This window comes from Pholcus phalangioides, unplaced genomic scaffold (assembly GCF_987345545.1).
Source record: "Pholcus phalangioides strain wild (caught in Gottingen) unplaced genomic scaffold, Ppha-v1.0 ptg000004l_1, whole genome shotgun sequence".
NCBI classification, from domain to species: domain Eukaryota; kingdom Metazoa; phylum Arthropoda; class Arachnida; order Araneae; family Pholcidae; genus Pholcus; species Pholcus phalangioides.
Window position 1 is genome coordinate 51,746,249 of NW_028301597.1, and position 22,237 is coordinate 51,768,485.

Here is a 22,237-nt window from a genome sequence, read left to right on the forward strand (position 1 = left end):
GAAGCAAATTCTCGAAAATTTCAACCAGATTTCATTTTTGTGAAGCCCCTTTTCTCTTGAGGTGCCCGGGTGGACCCATGCCTCAAGGCGACACTGCTGGTAGGTTCTAAATAAATGGCTAAATAAATAAAAGGCATTTTACTGAGCAATTTCCCTAATAGGTGCGCACCGAAAGTACTGTGTGTCATTGTGTAACTAACAGATTTGGTGAATGCTTGTTTCAGATGTGCTGCCACCTATTTCTCTAATGCGGAAGCAACACGTCCGTACGTTATTACCTGTCGTGAGTGTTGAATGTTGGCTTGATTGTCTTCTGTGAAACTTTTTAAAATTGTTTTATTGTTACGCGTTATTTCTAATACTTGGGTTATTACCTATTGGTTAATAAAGGGAGGCTCTCACCCAGCACAAAAAATCTGCACACTGCTGAATATTCCCTATTTCAATCTCACCAATACCGTCAACTGGGGAATGACCATATATATTCTAGAAACGTTGGGGAATGACTGCCCATTCTTGGGAAGAAAAAATGCTTTTCAGCAGTGCGCGAAAATTGTCTAACTGATCGTTTGGCGCGCTACAGTCGTCAAGGCATTTGTTTTACATATAGATGAGACGACGTAAAGTTTGGGGAGCTTCATGATCACTGATATCGCCGATAAGCTCTTTTTTTCCGATAAGATTCAATATGAAGGAAAATTTGAATACCTCAAACTTCCATTTGTGCAGCCTTTTTTAATAACGAGGCGAGTCCGATCAGTTGTTGTTATTAGTAGATGTAATAAAGATTGTAAAGCAATTGGAACTTTGGTCCGGTACCTCACCTGAGTGTTTATTTTAGCGGGGAACGTCACTTTGCCCATTTTCTAATCGACAATTTTTTTTATCAGAGAAACAACTTTTTTTGGATTTATCCAGGGAGACACGAAAAGACAGATGAAGATCTGAACAACCAGAAAAAGGATGACATTTATTGAATGACTTCCCGAGCTTTTACGAAACTGAATGTGACGAATAAGACATCTTGAGTCAAAATAACATTCAGTCGTAATCACAGAATTCCGAAATTGGCGACTTCGTGTTGGTGATTTTTGGGAAAAAATCTATCAAACACACTACATGGTTAAAATTATGAACAAGTGTGATGATGAAGATTCGTTTTTTTACTACTGAGAGAACAAGCGATAAAGGGAAATCTCAGTTTACCTCTGGTTCCGGATGAAGCGAGTGTTTCTCCCAATGACATTTTGCTCAAGACAACTACCCCCCCCCCCCAAAAAAAAAAAAAGAAGGGAAAATGTCTTCTGGTTCAAGAAAGACTCCTCTAGATGTTTTTGCAACTAACAATTTCAGATTGCAAGGTTCTGGGGGAGATTGGTGGTTATATCTTGAGATGATGATTTAGGAAGAAAATTCATCTCGCTTCCACGAAGACTCGAACCCCGGTCTCTCGTTTGTCGAAAGGAGTGCTCTACCACCCCAAGCTAAGGAAACATATACTCTTCAAGGAAGAAATATTCTACGCTGAATGGCTCCGTGCAATGGACGGTAGCGCAGGCAACAATCAGCTAACAGCGCGTAAATGACACCAGGACCATCAGAAGGTGACATATGTAGAAAAAAATGTCCTCTCCACTTGTTAATACAAGATTTTCGGAAGACTGATTATATCTGGAGATGATTTAGGAAGAAAATCCATGCCCATTCTTTGCCTAGGCACAGATGAATTTTCTTTCTAAATCACTATCATCTCCAGATATAACTAGTTTTCAGAAAATCTTGTATTAACAAGTGGAGAGGACATCTTTTTCTCTGCAATTTCAGATTATTTTAGTTTTCTTTCCCCCCCGTTGTTTAATTTATCTAATCTGAATGGATTAAAAGAGAGCTATGAGGTTTTTTCTCCCCAATAATCACATCGCCCAAAATCCAGTCAAAGCCTTGTTATATACGCAAATCCGGTGGAGGCCAAAGTCCCCCCATTGGGCCGAATGACTTTGTTTACTGCTCTTATTTTTCCATACAAAGGAAGGAGGGAAGTTGACCCATTGAAATAAAAAGTACATAAATCATATGTACAAACCATGAACCAAACATGAAAATTTTATTCTCGACTTTTAATCAAAGGGTTGAATGAAAATTTTCTATTTCAGTTTTAAAACTGGGCAAAGTCACCCCAGTTTTGACAATACTTGAAGACAAAAAAAAAACATTTCTCCGAGAGAAGTTTATAAAATTTCGAATTTTCTTCTCAAGGAAACCTTTTTTGACGCTTCTTCAGGAAAGCGTACCTCGGAATATAACGCTGGTTATTGACTATTTACGACAGTGAAGAGCTTTAAAAGAAAGCCTTTTGTCTAGTAACTGAGCTGACCATTCTCTTGAACTAAAATTTGACAATTTTCACTTCTTTTCTTGCATTCGAATAGCAAGACCTCGAATTTAAGAAAATAGTTTGCTGTGGCGTCTAGGCCGGGAATGTGAGCACCCACAAGAGACCATAAACATTATACAAAATCCAAAAATTCATATGAAATACAAGCGTCCACACAAAGGCACTTTTGTAATATATCGAAGGATCGGTAACGCCCCGCTTCACGTCTCCAAGAGGAAATTTCCACTTTTGCATCCAGTTTCATTTCTTAGGTATATTACGTGTCACCGATTTTGTGTGTGATTATGCTCCCCCCCCCCCCAACCACATGGTCACCACCTCATCATTGTGACTTCGGTGTTACAACTGGCCACACTAACGTTGGGTTTTAGCAAAATAGCCCCGACGGGTTCGACTTTAACAATTCACACATTACTCATCCCCCAGCAAATACTTTCAAGGGATATATTACGAGTGTATTTGCCTAGAACGTATTTACGAGCTCGTACAGCGATTAAAAATGAGCATCAAATTACGACACAGATTTTTTTTTTCTTTAGAGAATAAGAGACATGTTTTACCTTATGTGAAAGTAACTACAGCTACTGTACGTTTGAAAATAAATGGCAGGAACGAGTTGTTTACTCATTCACCGAGAGACGGTAGAATCACGTAATTCGTAATCAAAAGTCGATTTCTTCTATTTCTTTCTTCAGACATGTTTCTTGTCATTCATTTTGCCAGGTTTCCTTCGCGGTTGAAAACACGGATGATTATCACAAAAGTGTTTGCCTACGAATTCGCACATGTTCGTTTTCCTTCTAATATATTAGGTTCAGCATCGTGTTTGAACGAGTAGCCGCCGAATGACACATGAACCGAATACAAATGGCCGAATTACGAACACCGGGAGGCAGATGATTGTTTCTTGATTCCCCCCCCCCACCTTCGATATATGTTGTCACAATTCGCAATCCACTCCCATCACATACACGAGCTGAGCTGGTACGAGATGAAGCAAGCACAAGAAAACTTGTAGTGCAGCCGATATTTCATATCCTTTCTCAAAGAACCAAGTGGCAAATTTACAAGGTTGAAGAGTAACAGGGAACATAAGAGTTGCGACAAGTAAGGGGCGAGTACCTACAGTGTACTTCGCAATCATACGAATTACGGGGATGGCCCACACACAAGCCTCGTATCTAAAAAACAATTTCAGAGCGTGATTCTCAGTGAGGCCTAGTCGAATTGTAAGAGAAACATGCATCAACGACACGCAAGTGATACGACATCAAATAAACTTTATTTGTCTATGACTCCTTCCACTCCCCATACAGAAAAAGGGCCAGTTCGTTTTCTTACTCATATTGTGGCCTTTGCTGTTGCAGCCCTCTTCTTCTTGTCTTTTTTCTTCAGGCCATCCATGTTGCCTTTGAGCACGTTGGCAAATGCAAGCTGGAATTTGTTGACGTCTTTAGCGCTGACAACTGTGCTGAACGTCTTGGATCCGACGTTCGCCCTGACGAGGCACTTGTACTCTTGCACGGGGGGCGGCGGATTTTCGGCCAACTTTGACGGGCGAGGGCGGGGCTTGGTCCTGCCGTCGTACCTCTTCATGGTCATGCGGAGGGCGCCACTCGCCCTGGTTTTCTGGAACAGATCCGTCAGCTGGCTGAGGAAAGCTTCATTCTCCAACAGAACCATAGCTGCAGAACCAAGATATCACACCTTCGCACTGAAAACTACGTATACGTTCGCTCTGGTCGTCGTTAGCGGAAAACGGGGATTTTCTTCTCTACTGAAACAACCAAAGAAAAGACTAATTTGTACGCTGAATAACATTTACTTTTTCTTCGCTTCAAATTATCATGCACAACAAAAATAGAACAATTTTATAATCTCATGATGATTGGGAGAAGAGAAAAAAAATATGATATATAAGGTAAGCATGAAGCATGCAAGATCTTCAATAAGAATCAATTAACTCAGAAAATGTAAGATTTAACCTCGTCTTTTTTTCTTTTATTCTGAAGAAACAGTTGGACAAACACCAATGATTGTAAAAGTTATTGTAATGATACAATCATTCATCCAAATATGGGTGGATAGATTTGGGAACTTTCGACCATGTCCACGAATAAAATCACCCAGTTCTTGTTTTTGCTGCTGACGCAGCTGTGATACATGGCGGCAAAGATGAACCACCATTACTTTCCTTCACCAGAAAAATTTCAAAATAATTTTTTTTAGGAAGTACAATGGTGTCCGTGGCTTGGTACAAGACCAACAAGATAAGACATTCGATCTAGTTCGATAATTGTCTCATCATAAAAACCAAACCGGAAAAAAACAACTTGGCAGTATGAACGACCAGCCTTCGAAAACTACTGGTCCAGAGTAGTAAAACCTTTACGAGCGAAACATGCTGGTCTACATATCGTTATTACATGTTGAAAAAGTGGTAAGGACCATAGAAAAACGTTACCAGGGAAAATGGTTAACCACGATGCTGGCTGACAACTGTTGGTCATTTGTAGGAGGTGCTTGTTATGTCCAGTAACAAGCGCAATGCAAAACAAAGCATGCGTCAGACGCCAAAAAATTAAAAATTCTACTGTAACACATTCGCGTTTCTATGTATTTTTCTGTTGTGTTTCTATGAATTTATGTGGTGTTTTTATGTATATTGATGCTGGTCTACATATCTGTGATGTTTTCTCTGCATATGTAGTAAATTCTTTCCTATATACCTTTGCTGAGTTCCAATGTATTGTGTACTGTGTTATTACGAGTGTGTAAAATGGGCATTTTCATAGAAAAATCGTAGTCAATCCAGTTTTCATGGTAAAATTTATGTTAAGCACACAAATTACATAAGAAATGAATATTTTTATTCAGTACATTACGTTTCCACACGGGACCAGTGCCGTTTGGACATCGGCTGATTGGATGCCACCGTTTCGACACACCAATTCTCAATATCATGAGAACTTCAGTGATCAAGAACTTACTGCGCTTATAAGTTTATGCTATAACTTCATGTGATTATGTTATAACTTGATATTTCCTATAAAAGATATATATGTATACATCAATTTTTTATATTTTACGTTTTTACATTTTCAAATTTCACAATTGGTGAATTTTTTCCCTTTCAAAAATGTGTTATTAAATGTGGCATTATTAATATGATATGTAATCATGAAGAAGTGGTGTTATATGCAATATGGATGAAATAAAGATTAATAATGATTAATTAATAAATAATAAAATGAAAACAGAGAAAATTAAATTTAAAAAATAAATTTATTAAAACAATAAGCATTAATTAAATAACACATTATAAAGACTAATGATCCGGCTGATTGGACGCGGCCACGAGACGGCCTTCAAATGGCGAAAGTCTAAATGTCTGGCGTTCAAACGTCTAACTCCGATTTTTGTCTCGGACGCAGGAACTTCTTCGTCAAAATCCATTCATCTGCGGAATTCATATTTAAATAACGCCATAAGATGTCTCGTAAAACCGACAAAGTATTGGTGACAATTGTAACATGTGCTATGAAATACGGGCTATTTGACTTAATTTTCTTAAATATTGATTTATAAATTTATCTTGATTTATAAATTGCCATCTAAAAAAAGCACAAAACAATATCTATTGATTACCGAAATTCCTGCTTGATCATCGAAAATAAAAAGATTGCTACAAATCACATTCACAACGGTCCCTATAATGATAAAACGTCAAAACACTGTTACTACGTCATCATGCTTTTCTATTTCGTCGAATTGTTCTTCCAAAATGGATTCATTTTTTCTCTATTTTATACACACGAATCATTTCAGCACGTCTCGGCCAAATGATTCCCGACCTAAAAACCGCACATAAACCCTCTATAACATACAAATCAAATCTAACAACGCAAGAAAAAACCACAAAGTCGAAAAAACGAGAAAAATTGAAAAGTTGATTCTTCATAGGTGATCAGCGAGCGTGTCTGCTCAGCGATTCCGAAAGATTTGAGAAATATTTCACATCGGCCCTGTAGAAAATTTTTCAGAAAGATATCACCAAACATGTAATAATTTATGAGAAAAGATTTTGTGTAAGAAAATCCAAAGAGACATCACTATTTATCTGCCGAATCATTCATTTGTTAAACTAAAGTCAGTGGAGTTAAAGACATATATGACTCAGGAATATCCCGCTAGGAACATGTGACTAATGCAAACGATAGACAATCATCCCGTTTCTTTCCAATAAGGTTATAGAAAGGAATCACATACACGTTTAGAAACTCTTGGAATTACATCGGAAAAAAAGAAAGAAACCATCTATTGACGAAGTGGAGGACAAACAAAGACGCATCGAACGCATAACTTTCCGAAAAACAGTAGATAATAGAACGACGCAACGTGAAATAAAATAAAAAAAACAGATAAAATCCTTTGATTACCAAAACACACACACACTTTAAAAGTTTCCACATAATGGATGAAGAAACAATACCGAACACACAAACCGTTATAATGAAAAAGTAAAGTCTCCTCCCGAGCCTTTCCTCCTTCGAGTTAAGTTTCGAAACAGTTCAAAAAGTTGGCGAACAACAAATACGGTCATTCATTTAAAATGAAAAGAGGTAAAAGCGAGCAACATTTTCAGAAAAATAAAAAAAATGAAAAAATATATACATTCCCGGCATTATTATTTTTTTATTCGAAACTTCTCGAAATTTCTTCCATTCTACCTAATAATAATAACTACGCGCAAGTAGAAGAAGAGGACTTACTGCTCCCATTTGCATGTCTCGAAGCTGCTATCATTAATTAAACGCGCAATAAAGCAAACATTTCCCTAGTTTTTTTCCTTCTCATTCTGGAGATTTCAAACTTTCGCTATTAATATGGGAAGGAGGGAGGAAAAATTTTATTTCTAGCGTCGGAAAGTGACAGGACAAAGAGATGAGAATCGAAAACAATGGCTGATCTGAAAAAGAACGTTGCCAATTAGAAAATCTTTTGATGTCTTATTTTGTGAAGCTTATCCTTTCATTTCTCCACCTCTTCCCATCTTCATTTCTTCTTCTCGTGGAAATTTCCATCTTTATCTTTTGCCTCCCTCCTCATCCTCAAACGCATTCCTAACTCCTATTGTATTTTGCTTCTTCTAAATTTTTTTTTCTTTGTATTTCGAGAACTTATACGGGATTTGAAACGGACTTCTTCTAGAATAAGAGAAAGAGGAGGAGGAGACTAAAAACGTGCTGAACCGAAAACGAGCTACAAAAGTAACAAAAAAAGTCAGTATCGAAACGAAGAAAGAGGCGATTTTTCTCCATTCGTTTTCCCTCCTCCTTCATCTGTGTAGCTCTTGGTATAATACTTCCTTCCCCCTTTTCTTTTGTCGGTATTTTTCTTGTTCTTATTCGACGTCGATATTCGGAGCTTTCGTCGACCTGAAGCGAAAACAATTTCAAAGTACAACTAATTATCGGCGAGGATCGCGAAGAAAAGGTGAAACGAGAAGAAGCAGAGATCAAGAGAGAGAGGGAGGGAGGGAGAAAAGAAAAACCAAAGAAAAAGCTGCTCGAATCCCGGAAAGAAAAGAAATGAAATTGAGAAAAGGGTTTTCGGACAACTACAAGTACAGAAATTGCCTGGATTAAAAAAGATGCAAGTATTGAAGAGCAGGGACCATATATTCGTTTAGTTCTGTTTTTACAACGACGAAAATTTCTCTTAATTCACAACAATGCATCGAATTTCGTGCATCTTACACGGCCCTAATTCGCTTTCCCATAGAAACAAATGTCTATATTATCTAGTAAGTCGAAATGTTTGCCCTGGAAGAAAAACAATTCCTTTGACTTCAATGAACTGCATATAATTTTTTCATTAGAAGACGTTCATTTCATTTGTGTAGCGATAAAAGTCTAATAGCAACGTGGAGCTTGTCCTCGATGAAAAATTATGCACACCGCAAATGAATGAGTTTTACACATCTGAAAACTGTCGATTTCAACTTTTGATTGGTTGCGTTGGTAGGAAAACATAGCAAATAGAGAAGTGAACCGTTTTTAAAAATGAATGCTTATTCTAACCAAGGTATTTCAAAGACGGCTTCAGTATTGAATGAGCCTCTACGCATGTTAACGAAGAAAATCGCAAAATTTTCGCCCAACCACAACAAACATAATACAGTACGTAAATGAAAAGTTTAAGTGGAAAGTCCCCCCCCCCCTTTTCATAATAGCGGTTTAAGTTCATTTTCTAATGAAACTTATTGGAAATAAAACAGTATGACATCATTTAAAGGCAAAGACCGGCAATCAAACTTATTTCTTAGTTGATGCTTTTCAAGTGAGAAAGTTACCCAAGATCGACTGCGATGTTGATGCAAGCCTCCTGAGAAGTTTCGTCTTTCAATAACCCTTCAGACCCTGTGCGTACAAACTCGAGGGTTGCTTTTTCTCACTGTAGATACATTTTATTTTTTGAAATCAGGGATTTCAGCCTTGACTTCAAGGTTATGGGTGTTTCATCGTTGAAGTCAGGGATAAGATTCCTTACGTTGAAAAAGAAACATTACAGCGTGGGAAAAAAAACAACCCAACGTTTGTGAGTACTGGGCCCGATAGGGATATCTTATCACCAGGGCTAGGATTTTTATGGCCTAAAGATGAAACGTCGCTGCTGATCGATTAAAAAAACCTGAAATTCAAATTTTTTACTCTATCAGAAACGACGTTTCATCTTTAGGTCATAAAAATCCGAGCCCTGGTTAGCACTAAATCGACTCAGAAATTATTGCGTTTCCTCTTTTATGAAAATATGATCAATCTTTCAGATAAAACCGTGAATACCTTTATAATTCAAGATTTTCAATTCTTTTTAAACCATAAAAAAAGTGGTCCAGTGATCGACCAGAAAAGAGTACCGAGCGATAGATTGAAGAGTTTAATGGATAATTTCTTTTGTATCGTATTCCTTTGATAGAAACATAAGGGGGGGGGGGGAAGCACAGGAAAACCAAATATCAAATTTATACTTCAAAAACTACTACGTAAACGAAAAACTTTATTTTTTTTTGTTCTGAATCTTAATACCTTTATCACAGTAGAACCCCTCTTAACGGAACTGAATACCCTTCAGAAGCGGTCCTCCTCTTTTACGGCCAAATTAATATTATAATTTACCCCGTATAATCAAAGTATGCATTTTGAAACCCCTGATTAATGGTCACCCCACTTTTATGGTGTCCGCAAAAGAGAGGTTTTACTGTATTAAGAAATCGAATATCCGCACGAAATAATTTCTAATAAATTATATGAATAAACTAATATGAACGTGATTTGACAACCATACAGTTTAACTACATTGTTAGGGGGCGATCTTTAAATGACTTAATTTTGACTAACGCAAAAAGGGTAAACACGAATTGATTAGAAGCTGGACGAATGAGATGTAAAAGATAGCGCGGAAATTTAAAAAAAAAATAAAACATCAGAGAAACAAACAGAACCAACCGACTACGGAGATACAGATCTCGTGGCTCATTCATTCGCACCCTCTTTTCCACGAACTCTTTTTCGAAACTTTTTCGCTAATGAATCCGAACAAGTACACGTTTTAAAACTTCAGCATATGCCAATCAGTTGAGGAGAAAGAAAAAAAAATGAAATTGATAAAGCAAAACGGAAAAAGACAGAATTAAAAAAAAAAAAAAAAAAATTCAAAGAAACATGCACAGCAAACATAGCAAAGCACTTCAAAAACCGATCAACACGGCCAGAAATTCACAATCGGCAAAAATCCACGCTCCCTCTATTTCGCAAATACGCGGGAAAAAAGTCAAAACTTTTCGGAGTGGAACATAACATATATAGGTGGATGTTTGGAGGGAGTGGGAGAAAAGTAAAGCTTCGGACAATGAGCTCGAGGCACGAGAAAAGAAGATACTCGTAGCAACGATTCTAATGAAAAACAATAACGATGTACCAATTAAGCGAAAGCAAAACTAAAGAGTTTGGTGAGCTCCATTCCCCCTCCACCTCCTCTTGTCCTACTGATTTTCGCTAGGTACTTACTACCTCCATCTCATAGCACAGAATCATCATCATCTTCAAGGAGGAGGTCGGAGAATGTGGAAGACAACACCCCCTCAAACTCTTAAAAAAAAGAACATGATGTTCGTTAAAATCACCTTACTACAGACTTCCCCAAGAACATTACGACTAGGAACACAGTGAAGAGGGGGGGGGGGTGTATTAGCAGGAACAAAAACATAAAAGGAAAACTAAAAAAAAGAAAAACACGATAGAGAGAAATCTCAGTCCGTTCCGAAACACTCCTTATTCTGGAACTTTCATTCGGATGTGTGTTTTTTCTTCCATCATATATATTTGTGTTCCTTTTTTTAGTTGGGCTTTATACGTGTCCCGCTCGTAATTGATACACATTTAGTCGAGAGCGAGAGCAAAAGGATAAACGTGGCTTCTCTTTTTAATTTTATTCTTTCTTTTTTTTTTTTTTCTAGTCCTCATCATTTGCTCTGCTCTCTTCGGGGCGATTCAAGAAGAACAAAGCGTTTTCCAATGAGGTGCCTCGTTTCGATCTTTTAACCCTTAAGCACGTCACGATACAAAGATTTTTTTTCGTCTCCAATTCCAGAAAACAACGGTGGAATCGGAAACGGGAAGGAAAGGGGAGATGACGTTTGCTTCTTCAAGGAAGAGAAACTTTTGTTTTAGCTATATATTTATAACGGCTCCTTTTAGGTAAAAAGACCAAGACGGAGGAGGCGGTTGGTGGCCACCAACGAACACGACACAAAGAGAGATAGTTTTTCGAGAAGACGTAAAAAAATAGAAGAATCCGGAGAAGGTAACAAGAATTGGGACGAGTCATAAAAGAAAAGAAATAAATTTTGGGAAGTGCGTTTGTTCCGGCAAACAAATATCTCCTAATGAAAAGTTTAAAGGGTAAAATTGCGATTTTTATGTAAAGAAGGAAACGAGCAAAAAAAGAACGTTCTTGAAACTGAATTCAGCGCCGAATTTTTAAGAGTCGTTTAAAAGAGCATCATTCGAAAAGTGACAAAAGACTTTCCGGACTGCGTGAATGATGGCGAACAGAAAAGAGCAAGAAGCTGGTAATGATGTTCTTCTCCTCCAAAGATTTATTGAGCCGAAATGAAAGCGAAACATTCTACAGACGTTCAATTTATAGTGAACACAAATCTCAACCGAAATAATGAAAAAAACAAAATAAATACCGAAAGTAATGCATTGATGGAAGAGTAAATATCACGTACAAACAATAATTGGAAAGGAAAACACGAGAATTTTTTTTTCATCCGTCCTACGTAAATTCAGACTTGATAAAGCGCAATTAATCAATTAATCACGGACCTCAAACGATCAACTTGAACAAAAGAAAACGAAGAATGTTAACTTCCGATATTAATGGTCAAGATAAACTTTCATGTAAGCTGTCGCACGAATATTGAGAGACGACTCACCATTTCCGTGTCTGAAAAGTTCAGTTCTAACGAAGAAAACCTTCAGTGAAATTCGGAACAGCATTTCATTGAGATCGCGGAGGATAAGTTTCACCGATATCTTGCATCGACTTCGCGGTTTCTATTTTCAGATTACATTTAATTGATTACTGTTCTTTTTATGAAAACGAAAAGAAACCCTCTTTATATTGAATATTACCAGATTAGTAAAAACGTTATCAGAATTTCCATAAATGCTACCACCCTACATCCGACTAGTAAACATTTATTATGGTAAATAAATGTAAATGAAAGTAAAAGTAAATGGGGAATTTCTAATGAACTGCTACATAAAATGCACTGAAATCTCAGCGAAAAATTGTTTTCGTGTCGATGTATCTATATTTTAAAGTTCTATAATTTAGCAAGGACTACACGAGTCACGGTGAAGCCAACTAAAAAAAAAAAAAGAATCTAAGAATCCCTCACATGCCAGTTATACGTTTTTCTATCAGGGCAGCAAAACATAGAAGGGTGTGATAATTTAGTGAAAGCTTTAGCTTACATTGGAACTTCCAGAACGAATTATGTTTTTACAGCTTGCCAATAATTGAGAAGTTCAAGAATATTTTCAGAAAGTCATTGGTGGGAATGAAAAACGTATTTATGGTAGGAGGGAATGGCGTTTGAAAAAAAAACCAGTATATTTTTGAGCCCTATAAATATTATAATAAACTCTCTACTAAAAAGTTTTAGGGTGATCTAAAAACACGACATGCATTGAAAGTCCAATGTAACGAGAACGGCTTGTACCGAGAGTCCCACTATGAAGAGTGATTGACAAATACCTGATGTTAAAGATACGAAAAATATTGAGTAATAACGAGTCACAAATTATGAAGCCCTCGTAATAATGCCATATTGCTCGAAAAGGGTCTGTTTTTCTTAATTGCCCTTGAAGAATTGAAGTAAAAGGATGGATTATTATCACTTATTCGCGCATGCTTCTCGTAAAAATTACTATGGGTACTTCTAAAAAAGGATGGTTTTAATGTCACATTTATAGGCTTTCCCACTATATACGAGATATATGGGACAATTTTCTCTTCTAGCGACAATGGTCACTGCCAAGGCTTATTAGTCCGAAATTTGCGGTTTGCAGTACTTCCTGAACGTCTGAACAAAACGTGCTAAAAAACTTTCCGATTATCAGAAAAATGTTAACGAGTTCATGAAGCGTTTAGTAAGAATTTTAAATTTTTATTTGGTTGGCTAAAACGATTTAAAAATACGAAATTCTATGTATAAACGTTTTAGAAAATAAATATTCTATAGCTTATATATTCCTTTAGGCCTGCTGGAAGGACTTTTCAGTCCCTTGAGGCTACAAAGAGTTTGTAATATGTGTGCATCCATTTTTTGTGTATTATGTTTGTATTTGTGTAATACGTTTAGATTTGTGTACTGCATGCTTGTATTCGTGTAACACATGTCTGAATTTGTGTATTACATGTTTGTATTTGTGAAATAAAAAATAAAATCAACGGCTGTGAGACCAAAAATTAAGTTCAAGGCTGGAGTACTGTTCACTTGATTATGTTGGAACGAAAAGCATAATGCATATACAACTGGAATGTTCTATATAAATTATAACCTGATAAAAACAGAAAATTGAAATTCGCTTATAATGAGAAGTTCATTATAACGACAATTTTTCCGTGATTATGAGCTCTCGCTATACCGGACTTCTGATGTACTTCGACGTCATGTTAGCATAAAAACAATTAAAAATATTTGTGACTAGATTCTGAGGATCACAAATCATAATTTATTAATTATTTCCTTCTACGCCTCGGAAATTCAATACAAGGCTCTTCACTCGGACAACGGACTTTGAGTAAGCAGAATGATTATGACCAATTCGACTTAAGAAAATACAGCGAAAACGACGCGAAATCAGAAACGATACATCTCGCTAGCCGACAGATTGAAACGAGCCGAAGTAAGAAAAAATAGAAATGGATATTTTAAGTTTGGGTTGCTTCACGGATCATAAAAAAAGCAGAATGCCAATTAAAGTAAGCAAGGCTGTTAGAACATATATAGAATAAATGGAAGGCAGGTGAGTGAAGTAGGCAGGACGAAAGTAGAAAAAAATAATGGGGGGGGGGCACGGGGCGAAGATACTTAAGCTCGCAACCGGCCCTAGGGCATCAGAAATGCGGCTGAAGAGACAGACACAAGGCAGCAAAAGAGCAATTTCGGAGGCGATTTCCATGCCCAAGCCATCAAGCCGATTATGAGCCTCCACGTCTCCGTCATTATTATTATACACTCACTGTACAAGACATTCTATCTATACACAAGCACAGTCTCCATCTTTTTCTAATGCTCGCCCCAAACTTCAAATTCTATTTCTTCCCCCCCCCCCCAGTCACTTTAAGGTGATTAGGAGAACAAATTCACAGAGACGAAGACGAATAATATTATACATTATTCTTCTTTGTCACGAGGTCAACCGGCACTGCGACAATCCGAGTCAACATCTCGTTCCTTGATGGATCCCATACAAAACTGCGTTAAAAATATCAACCAATAAATAAATGAAGAAAGAGAAGATAATTAATATACACGCGGTACGAAGTCTCTGGATGATGAGAAAGGCCATTTGAAAATGATAGGTGACATTTACCCCAACTCATAGCAGGGAAAACTATGATCCAACGGAAATGAACACGTTTCTAAGTTTCTGATTTCTGACAAAAATCTTTTCCCAGGCAAAATTACGATAATCATTGTCGATACAGCTGATATCGAGACGAAAAAATAAATACGTGCAGTGGATCCCACTTATAACATTTTTCCAAAAACCGTCGTTCAAAAACCACAGTTGATGTACAATAGTATATTGCCAAGTAAAAAAATATAATACTGACACAAACAAAGCTAGTGCGGGCAACTAGTAATAAAGAACTTTCATTGTTGCTCTAATAATAATAATACAAACGGACTCGCTTATATAACTAAGTCGGTAAAAACAGCGAAAATATTAGTTTTGCGCGAATTTTGTCATACACGTACTAACTCGATAAGCAATATGAAATTCACAGGAAATGGATAAACTTCGTTATATGTGAAAATTCGTAATATCCGTGGTCACTAAAAATAATTCAAGTATAGTCGGACTCGTTTATAATTTCCCACAAACGAAACTTTAATATAGAACTATTCGATTGGTAGGAAAAAATGGAATATTCAAAAACGTCTTTAAAATTGGCTGCAAAAAGTGCAAGGATAGATGATGGGCTCTACCAGTATTACCCAAAAATATAATTTTGAAGAGTAATTTGACTCTTCTTCAAAACTTTAAGGAGTGTATCTGTGAAATGTGAAGGGTATTTTTTTTAGTGAGAACTATTGAAAAAAATTACCTAAAATTTAGAGTATTTTCAATCAATATTGATGCATGAATTACATCTAGATGCGTATTGGCGAACACTGAACTCTACTCATGCCAAGAAAAACCAAAAAAAAAACAAAAAAAAAAAACCAAACAAACAAACATCCACCAACGATACCCAATAAATGTGACAAATTGTCTGGAATCTATTATATTTCAGTTTATGACACAATTTGACAACTTATTTCACATATTTTTTCTTCTATCATGTAAGGATTTTTCATAAAAATTGATTTGAATATTTTGGAGAGTATCTGACAGAAAAAGAGGTAGCACTGAAGGAAAAACTTAATTTTATAATGATTTAATTATAACTTAAAAATTGAACATTGTTTCTGAAATATTAAAGAAAAAAGATAAGAAAAAGTGATACTGACAAAAATAGATATAACAGAAAAAGTTACAAATCATGATTAAAAAATAGTAATAATTATATTCAAAAACTGAGTGAGCTGAAAATTAAGTTTTTGATCTTACGTCCGTCAGGCTCTAAATACCTACAGAACACTCAATTTGATGTAAATATTAATAATAGAAGAATTTAAAATAAGAGTAAAAAAAAAACATTGGTAAAAAGCGAATATAATTTTTTGATATTTTCTGAACTTACATCTAAAGATATATAAGATCTTTTGTCTCGGGCAACTTTTCCATCACCGCCTTCATATTTACACGTAAAATTGAAGTGAGAAGATAAGAAAAAAAAAACCCACATTACCCACCAATTGTGCTACCCATACCGTATAGTCATAATTTATTTTCATCTATATTTACAGAAAAAAGAAAAATTAAGAAATTTGCCAAGTGAATACCAACGAAATCGTCGCAGACAGGAAAAATGTAAACGAATTGCCATGTCAAAAGAGCGTCACAATTATGAATTATTGAGCCACGTAAAACAAATCATTTTCTTAGGCGGTATTAGAAATGGTGAACTAACAGCAAAAGCATATGCAGAACACGAATCAAAGGAAAAATAAAACATACACAAAACTCAGAAACGAAAGTTCTACAGAATCAAAAGAGCAGAGGATAGGATAGTCAATCCCAATCGTTTTTCTCTCCTCTCTTCATCGAATATATATATATATAAATGAGTGTGCATTGATTATTCTGCTTTCGGTGTTTTCATCGGTTCCATTAGGTTTGATAAGTAGGACCTGAGGCAAACGGTAGCTGAAGAAAGTTGCACATTATCTCAGACGCTGTGAATTTGATGAGCTATCGACAGAGAAGGAGGAGACGGGACACCAGGCCACGAGTGTACATACAATCTTCCTTCTTTCCTTCATCCAAACAAGAAAGGTACGAAGAAAAGAAAAATTATAAAAGAAAAGGGCCATCAGCATTGCATTACTTATCGGGCCACTACTGAATCTTTGATCGGCCAAATTCTGCCTTCGGGGGGCAAAAGAAGCTACGAGCGAAAGAGAAAAGAAAAATTCCACGGACTTCAACACAAAATACGTTGCGTTTCTTTTTTTTCCCCTTAATAATCTCCCCCCCCCCCATATTTATTCATTCATCCGATTGACACAAAACCGGAATTCATCAATGCAAATTGAATTATCATCATCAGGGTGAAAATAATATTGATGAGCGTCACTTGCTATGATCACGAGGTTCCACCTGCAAAAAAAAAAGACTGGCGACATCTCGACTGAGGTATTTTCGAAATCAGATACAGAAATAAGTTTGGAATGAATTTTTGTTGCTTGGCAATGTATTTCGACAAGGACTGAAAACTTGCCGAAAATGCTTAATTATCAATGCGAGAATAAAGATCTGATTTCAGCGAAATGGTACTGGTTGATTATTTTGCGCATCTCCACCCATCATCTCACAATTAAAAACAAACGAGGGCACGATGGATGTCAATGAGAAAATAAGATTTTCATCTCAACACAAAAAAAAAATTCTGAAAGCAAAGGGGGGCGGAATCGGGTGCATATATAGGACTATAAATCAGACGTTTGGGTTAACGAAGACGAATACTTGTTTAAGAACAATGCAACTAAATTACATTCATCAAGATGACTAAAAAAACCTTTGGAACACTGATTTGGAAAAGAAAATTATCGTAATAAATTACGATTAAATTGAAAGCGTCGCCCTATAGTGTACGCTACTTCAGATTGCCAGCGTGCTGCGTTCTCTTGACGGTTTCAGGTGAGAAAATGGTGTTATTAACATAATTTACTCGTGTGTGGTGCGTCTGATTAGATGGCGAAGTGAAAACTGTCTGATAGACGATAAATCTCATGTTCAAGCCAAGCTAACTCGACTCTTACAAGTGTAGAAATGAAAAGCATCGCGGTGGAATTTTTTGTTTTTCTTGAGCGTCACACATTTCCAGGGGGGGGGGGGGAAGAAAAAATTAATTTTCATGCATAGTTAAATTTTTTTTGTACTTATTGTACAAACAAAACGCTCCCCAAATTCTCAAATTCTCAAAAGCGATTCCGAGTTGTTGAAATGCAATTTAATTAGTAAGACATTTGAATGTTACTTAACCCTTTATTTACCACAACATGAAAAAAGAACAGAAAGGAAATGATAATGAATATATATAAAATATAAATACAATGATAATAATGAAAATTATTTGGGGGTGGGTCATTTTAGTTCAAATTAAAGACAAAAAAAATATCGCTTTTCAAATTAGTTAGTAGGTATTTTAAAGTATACTCAGTAGATAAAGGGGGTTTTAATACTATAATTATCTGAGGTTCTTAATCTTTTTCAGCCACGGCCCAAAAATCAATAAAACGATTAGCTTCCCGACCCATGGGTTTATTTTGAATTTATTAATCTCGTTATCTATAATATTAATCTCGCTCTATCTCGTTATCAGATATCTCGAAATAACAAAGTGTTTGATTTTCAAACTTGGTGAAACGTCAGTGGGTTTTGTTAAGTAGACTAAACGGGCCAGGGCTTTCAAACAAACAGGGGGGCGCACCCAAATAAGTGAAACTTTCACTAATTCTGAAATTATTTCTTTATGAATTCTGAATTATTCTTTTCACTTTACAATCAGGGTTCGTCGATATACATCAATCGATATATAACATATAGCCGGCATTTACAGTAAAACCTCGATAAGTCGTCACTCCGGTTAAGTCGTTATTTTAGTTCGGCCTTGTCTGGCTTCCATAGATAACAATGTCACTATGGAAAAGTTTGAGAGAGAGGAATGGAATGATTTCTATGGTTTTCTTCAAAGAAAAAACTTGAAACAATATAATATCTGATATGTTCAGTCGAAAATACTAAATGTACTAATATGCATAATTGTATGTATGATATTTTCACGATTTAAATATCGATGAATCTACACATGAATTCTTTGAATTTACCAATCAGAAATTGGTTTATCAGAAAATAAATAGATTTGTTCAAAAATAGATGCATTCAGTCTGGAATGGTTTGGCATTTTCAGTTTGATACTTTCATTTGAGTTGGTTTGATATTTGAATTGAAAATATCAAATCATTCTCATAATATATTATATATATGTATCGGATATACATATGGAAATATCGATTATTCATCGAAATATCGGATGCGAGAGTAAGAGATGAGATTTAAAATATTTTTCTTATTAATAAACCGCAAAAGGAAGTGTTCATGTTAAGTAAAATGTTCTCCCTTTTAATTAATATCATGCTTAAAACATTTATAAGAAACAGTAGGTTGACCATTTTATCGAAAATACCAGATATGTATATATATCGAAATAACGGATATTTCCGAACCCTGTTTACAATTACTTCATTAATTTTCATCCAATTCTGAGAGAGATAGTTTTAGGAAAAGTAAATAAAAAATATTTTTCATTAAGGGGCCCGTTCAAGTATTACGTAAGCAATTTTTTAGCCATTTTTGACACCTCCCCCCCTTGTCAGCAAAATTTCGTCATCAGCTCTATCTCTCTGAATCCTAACTCATATTTTCATAAAGGGTGGTTGATGACGTAAGCATTATCCAAACCCCCCCCCCCTCCCCATCAAAAGTCAGCAAATCGGAAACTCTCCCCCCCCCCCCATCCATGATGACGTAATACTTGAACGGCTCCTAATTGCAAATTCTTATCGATTCAGAATTTTCATTAACTTTTGTTTAATGTGCTTATATATTTGTATAGATATTTTTCAGCATTCCTGTGGCATTTTGAAATAATATTATGCCTTTTCTGGATGCCGACTCCCCCCACCCCCCAAAAAAAATTAAATAAATAAAACGGGTCTCAGCCACGGCCACCGAAATCAATGTTTTTGAAACCAGTGATAGTACGAATGAATTTATAACGGGATAGCATGCAAATTTGTAGGACCTGTCTCAGATGATCTGCGACTCAAATTTGGGTTAAGAGCCTCTGGTATATATTATGCTACTGCTAATCAATTTTTCGTATGTATGCGTTTAAAATTCTATTACATACAAAACAATAGTTTCTACATAGGATTCTTTTTGTTTCTAAATACGTCATTATAAAGTTGACAGCGGCATGCTTGTAATAAGAAATGTGGTTACGTAAGACTTTGCGAAGAATACCCAAGTAAAAAAAATGTCAGACCGAATAACATAAGAGAGTAGACTACTTCTTTCAATTGAATTATTTTATTTTAATTAATCAGTATGCATCTCAACTGCCCCTGGACTAATAAACATGAGTAAGTGATTATTCACATACGCAGTGTTCCGTCTCCCCAGAAGGTCTCGACTGCACAGTGGACATTGATGGAGTGTCTTTCGCTCTATAATGGTGTCCACAATCAGATATAGTATGGGAGAACAACGTTCACCATCAATCACGACAAATGAGAATTGACGCCGATAAGAAAAGTCTGAGTTTTTCTTGCACCAGGACACTGCACGATTCTTTTTTTAACTTAGCGGGCATTCATCCGTTATACAATTTCATTTTCGACTCCTCTTCCATATAGCTTTTGAAACTGGGATGAAAGGGAAAATCTAAATGCTTACATACTGTGTATCTTTCATCGCCGAAGAGTGTGGGCAGGAATAGCTTGCACGTAAAACTGGAAGGAAAGAAAACGGCTCTATTCCAGATGAACTAATAGCGTATTAATCAGCATAGTAGTAATAGATGTCTGCCCTCTTCATCTTCATCTAAATTCCACCCGCGCGAATATCTATCTACAAAGTATCACTAGCGAACAACAACCCATTACGCGTACGTCATTTATCCTTCATTGATAGTCCAGTCACAATATCGAATTAAATCTTACAGTAGCAATTGGAGGGTGGTGGTAACAAGAACAATAGAACTAGTGAGAATACAAAAGAAGTTTGAAAAGAAAATAACAGAGCATAAGCTAACACGCTACTAATAAAAAGGATGCGATCAAACTACACAAGAGATTACCTTTTTTTTCACCACAGAATCTGACTTAAGTACTAACTCATCCAACCATGCGAAGCCCAGGGATTCCCTACATATTACTTATACACATGTAAATAAAAACACGTTGATGTGTGTGTGTTTTTACTTGTATTCCAAGGAAAGTTCTTATGCAATCCACGGAGATGAATGTTTAATTTGAATTTTCTTATATTAACCCATTAACGACTCCGATTTTTTTAAAAACAAAAATAATGAGTGGAACCACTTCCACCATTCATTGGCAAAGAAAAAACTGAAAATTTAGAATGGCGAATTTTCTTACCAACCGGCGTTAATGGGTTAAAAGAGAAGTTATTTTAAAATAACTGATCAAATCCATTCACGGAATCAATTATGAAAGCCATCTATGCCAAAACAGAAGTACTGCATACGCTAAATAACTTACAATGAAACTAAATTCATTTGAATAAATACATTTCAGTTACAGTTGTGTCTTCTGAATGCGATCCCCAAAAATACTTGCACTGCAAGCAATATACAGTAAAACGTCTCTTTTGAGTATACCGGTGGACCAAAATTCGTCCGTAAAAGAGGGGTGACAGTAAATCACGGGTTTGAAATACATACTTTTATTATACAAGGGAAAATTATTATTTGACCGTAAAAGAGGGAGTTACCGTGTCTCTAACACCCTCCTTGCATAGGGGTAAAAAAAAAGGGGGGGGGGAGAAGGAGGTCAGCTGACTCCTTGACCCAATGGAAGAAAAATAGAGCTAACCCTTTCTTGCTGCAAGCCCTTCAATTGTAATTATATAAAATTGAGGGACATATATAAAAATTAAAACATTCAGTTAAAAAAGGAGTCAGTAAAATCTGCGCCTCTTTCTATTGTATCGAAATCTATCCCGTAAATCGAGAAGTTATCCATACTTAGAATAAGGCAACCATAATATTATTCATGGGCATTGTATCATGTATATATATATATTGTTTATAATTTTTGTGATTGTGTCTTTAATTGGGTTGCTGTATTTTGAAACATACGACATCCGTATTTTTTATGGGCATCGGGCATTTTGCCTGTTGTGTTGTTGTATTTGTATTATTAGAAGGAAAAAAAAATCGACATATTTGCACTTTTTGATTATCACAATTGACCTTTGCAAAAAGCATAATTTCCAACCTATAATCCAAAAATTACACGTTAAAAAAAGAAATCTAAATTTTATAGTGCGTAACAGAGCATTCATCTGTTTTCTACACTATTTGGTTTCCTTTTGTTTTTGCTGTGAAAGCTTAGTATAAAAATTAATGTAATTGAAAAATGATCCAATAAAAATTTTTTCAAAGGTACCAGATGGTGTACGAGAGCAGACATTTTTCCTTAAACAGCATGAACCACCCCCTCTTCCATTTTTGAAAATTTCGTAAGTGGCGACACAGAATAAGAAATTTCCATGTACGGGATATACGCGGATGCAAATTATAGGATTTTTTATACGCCAATTATATACATTTGATGACTAGCTG

General features: G+C 35.9%; 2 protein-coding genes across 4 annotated transcripts in view; both read right to left on the reverse strand.

Annotated features, from left to right (window-relative positions):
- Sin1 (SAPK-interacting protein 1) overlaps positions 1-22,237 on the reverse strand; it is an 85,392-nt gene that overhangs the window by 39,862 nt on the left and 23,293 nt on the right. The window lies entirely within an intron of this gene.
- The window catches only part of Srp14 (signal recognition particle 14), a 58,573-nt gene continuing 39,994 nt past the window's right edge, over positions 3,659-22,237 (reverse strand). For 2 of the 3 annotated variants that reach the window (XM_089231734.1, XM_089231732.1), the window contains exon 2: positions 3,659-4,172. In XM_089231734.1, coding sequence (XP_089087860.1) covers positions 3,737-4,078 — 342 coding nt within the window. In that variant the 5' untranslated portion in view covers positions 4,079-4,172 and the 3' untranslated portion in view covers positions 3,659-3,736. The remainder of the gene's footprint in view (positions 4,173-22,237) is intronic. The other variant, XM_089231733.1, reaches the window with a different exon arrangement.